The following is a 3968-nucleotide window of genomic DNA, read 5'->3' on the forward strand; positions in this document are numbered from 1 at the left end:
TTCTCTCTTTCGTGAATGACTCTACTTTTAAATTGTACTCTTATATCCCGAGTTAGATTGAAAATTATACCGAACAGACAAAGCAACCAAATGAATCATTTGATATTATTATTATTATTCATTCTATGAATATTATTAGTGAATATTATTATTCATTCAACTCTTGCAATACACATTTAATCGACAAAATAAATAGAACAAGTATCTATTCTAGCAATGTTAACAAAAACCTATACAACATCGTTATCACTGTGTGATAACTGTTTTCAAACAGACGAAGTCGAAGGGCATTCGACTTCCGTACTAAATTTAATACGAAAATTCTACGATTTCTCGTGGAACAATTATTCACGTGGATATTCCACAAATATCTAAATTGAAAATATTCTTATTTGACCAGTATCCAAGTGGATATATTTCTAATTAAATTTACTAGTTTTACCGTAATTAATATCGTATTATCAGCATTAACCAGAATAGAGAAAAACGACGCGGTGCAAGAAAACCTAACCTGATCTAAGAAATAAATCACACAAAATGTCACTACTCACGAGAGCGAGTTATTATACTCGCACCCGCGGTCACTGTGCTCGTCAAAAGATACTACGTAATTACAACTAGTCACCCGCGTCGATTCGGACCAATCGTCCTACGACGTGATTGAGCGACCAGAGGAACTTAAACGCATGCGACTCACAGTTCGTTGAGTTAAAGCTGTCGTCTAGGCTGCCACAGCAAACTGCTACCCCCAGAGGAAGTCATCTAGGCTGCCACTGCGAAGGGGAAGTCATCTAGGCTGCCACTGCACACCACAAGTTGTCGTGGAAGTCATCAGAAGGACACCATAAGGACCACAGTAGAAGCAAGCTGTAACACTTTGTAGAAGAACGGAATATTCAGTATCATTTGCTACAGTGAACTTGGAAATTCTCGTAATTTTCACTCAAACAGAGATACATATAGACGTTTCAAGAATTAACACCTCTTTAAATGAAAAATATTGAAACTATTGAACTTTTATTTTGATAGATACTTACATTTTCACCTCTCAGAGCTCCGCCCAATGGTTTCTTCAAGTGATGCACTGACTCTAAATACCGGTAACGAAGTTCAGCAAGAATAAAAAAAATAAATAAAAAGTTAATAACGCGACCGTGTGTATTATGTCCGGCGAACAAAAACACTGACTCTACCTTCGCGTGATTTATTGTGAATTTAATAAATATATTTGCTTAGACAGCTGTACTGCTCTGAGAAACAAGAAAAAAACTTGTACGCAAAAAAACACTGACTCTACCGACCGCATTGCGCGCGGTCAACAAGCATTCTGAAAATAAAAAGGGGGCGGGGGCTAGGGGCGCGTGTTTACTTTTTTTTCGTACCGAGTGTTCGTCAAGAAAATACTGTATCCTTGGAGAAATGCAAAAACCTAGGTGATTGTACATTTTATATTGACACAAATCTCATGTAAATATAAACGTTTAATAACGTTTAACAATTGGTTTATGACAAGTAAAAAATAGAAATGTTTGTTATTAATGTTAATTATTAGGTACTGTGTTACTAGAGTCGCGTCGCGCAATATTTCGTGGTTTATAAATATTCGAAAACCCTTGTACAAATTAAAATTCCGTGCCTAATCCGAGCCATAAACAGCCCGTAAGTATTTTAACGGATATTTAATCTTGCGACGAAAATTGTACGCATCGGTAGTTGTACTTGTTATAGAGATAGTAAAAAGGATGGAGAAGTAATATTAATGATTCTACAAGATACAAAATATCGCGACCGAAATGCAGCGAAAGGTGCAAATTGTTTCAATAAAATCCAACGATTTTATATTACGAAAAATTCCACATTGAAGCAAATATCGAAATGATCAAACCACGAATTCTTTTCTCAACTATGTAGAAATTAATTACGTTCGAAAGAAAGAAGCTTAATCTGTTCTTCTTGCATCTTGGTATATTGCCCGATTAATTATAATATTTAATTATGCAATAAATATGTACCATGTATTACTATACATTGTTATATACACACAGCACATCAATAATAATATAAAACGTTTGTGATAATAAATTAAATGTTACCCATTACTCTTCGTTCTTACCATCAGACTAGTCTTTCCCTCTCTCTCCTCTTTTCGTCAACCAGATATCTATAACAGAAGAGAAATATTAATTTATAACATGTGTATTGAAAAGGAACAGAACTGCGTTATAATTAAACGATTAATTTAATTCGAACTCTATTACAGAAGTTTATGATATGATCTAAATCTAACTGAACGCAAAAAGAAAAAGAAACAAAAAAGTTCCTCTTTACTGTTGTGACAATTCGATAAAGTATCTCAAAGGAAAGTGTATTAACTCATTAAACGAAGGTAATAAGAGAGTATAGTGATCGTAGAATAGTTACCAGAAATGATAATATACGCGAGTGTGAATAACACGTCTTGTCGACTCGAAGCCCGGTAACTGAATGACTTCGTTCTATACCAATACACCGAATGGTGGGGCAGAGCACGCTACGCACGTTGCGTGTTTCGGAAATTTCAAGGCGAATAACAATTCCGAGAATTTAACATTGAAAAACTGTCCCGGGACAACAGTGCTCGACTAACTAATAAGGCAACGACCGATACGGCCGGCAGTCGTGTTTACGAGTTTTTGTAAACACAAGTTTCGCGGTGTCGTATGTCCCGAGGACCTTGTCCTCTACGTCAAGCTGTACACGATAATACAATTGAAATATTCTTCGATTTTATATAACAATTCACGTCCCATCCGTTCAGCAGTGATCCGATAGAAATAAATTAAAAGATTATGTGTCCACTTACATAATTACTGGAACAAATTGCTCCTGTCGGGTTCCCGCCGTTTTAATCGATTTTGAATCGAGATGCCATGGCGTCGTTTGAATGTTCCTTGTTTTCGAACATTTTACGCAGCCAAAAACCTGTAACAGAATAAAAAACGTTCAATTTAAGGAAAATTAAACAAATGTAAGCTAAAGGAAACGATTAGAACCACTTAGAGATTTAGAAACTAAATTTATAATAATACCTTTGTATTAGACACGTAGTGATACGTCTATTACCTACGACGTTCAGAAGCAACTGACGACACAACACCAGGTGTCGTTGCTAGGAAACTGAATATAGGAGTGGGGGTAACCTCACTACCAGCCCGCTTATTCGAAAATTTTCAAATATCATATAATATTCTAGCATTAATTATACTTTAATCCCATTTCACTTTCCTTGATAATAAATGGATACGTCGTAATTTCTATGTCACATACACCGTATGATGCTTCTTTTTGTTTTTGGCGCCAAACTTCAAAATCCAGAGGATTTCGGAATACACTAAATTCTCTACACGAGTCAGTAAGTTTGGATTCTACAAGTGACAGTGTAGATGGTCCTACGTCTGCGTCATTGCTGCGCCCATGTTATCTCGCTCGCAGTCAGTCAAGAGTGCAACGCTGCACCAGTCGGTTTCCTTTACGAGATTTTACGGCTCAACAAATCATAATAGAAAAATATCATTTCTTTAATTTTACTTTTCTTCATCTGGAATTCTTTTTAACATGTTGCTGAGATTTTTCTGATGAAAATGATATAAAGCACGATATAATTTGAACAGCATTTACTTATTAACACGTTCACTGTCACGCCAGATTTACAGGTGCTGTCAGGTAGCCACAAGAAAATACATTTTAAGCATAGGATTATAGTATTATGCTTTATAATTTTTTTTTTTCAGTTGAAAATAATGTCTAGCTAGCTATGACGTTCAAAATTTTTAGTTGACAACATTTATTTTATTTTAATTATTCTAAACATTTTACGCACTCCAGTCACTGACGACCACCATGGCCACATCGAGGAAAGAATTTAATGTTAAAACTTATTGAGTAATTAATTTCATTTCATAATATATCGCTTTAGCGAGCCACCGTTT

General features: G+C 35.4%; 1 protein-coding gene across 2 annotated transcripts in view; it reads right to left on the reverse strand.

Annotated features, from left to right (window-relative positions):
• Positions 1–99, reverse strand: part of LOC108572878 (unc-112-related protein-like) — a 48146-nt gene extending 48047 nt beyond the window's left edge. For both annotated transcript variants that reach the window (XM_017935207.1, XM_017935206.1), the window contains exon 1: positions 88–99. In XM_017935207.1, the coding sequence (XP_017790696.1) occupies positions 88–99 (12 nt within the window). The remainder of the gene's footprint in view (positions 1–87) is intronic.
• Positions 100–3968: the final 3869 nt, after the last annotated feature.

Source organism: Habropoda laboriosa, unplaced genomic scaffold, assembly GCF_001263275.1.
Source record: "Habropoda laboriosa isolate 0110345459 unplaced genomic scaffold, ASM126327v1 scaffold102, whole genome shotgun sequence".
Taxonomy (NCBI): domain Eukaryota; kingdom Metazoa; phylum Arthropoda; class Insecta; order Hymenoptera; family Apidae; genus Habropoda; species Habropoda laboriosa.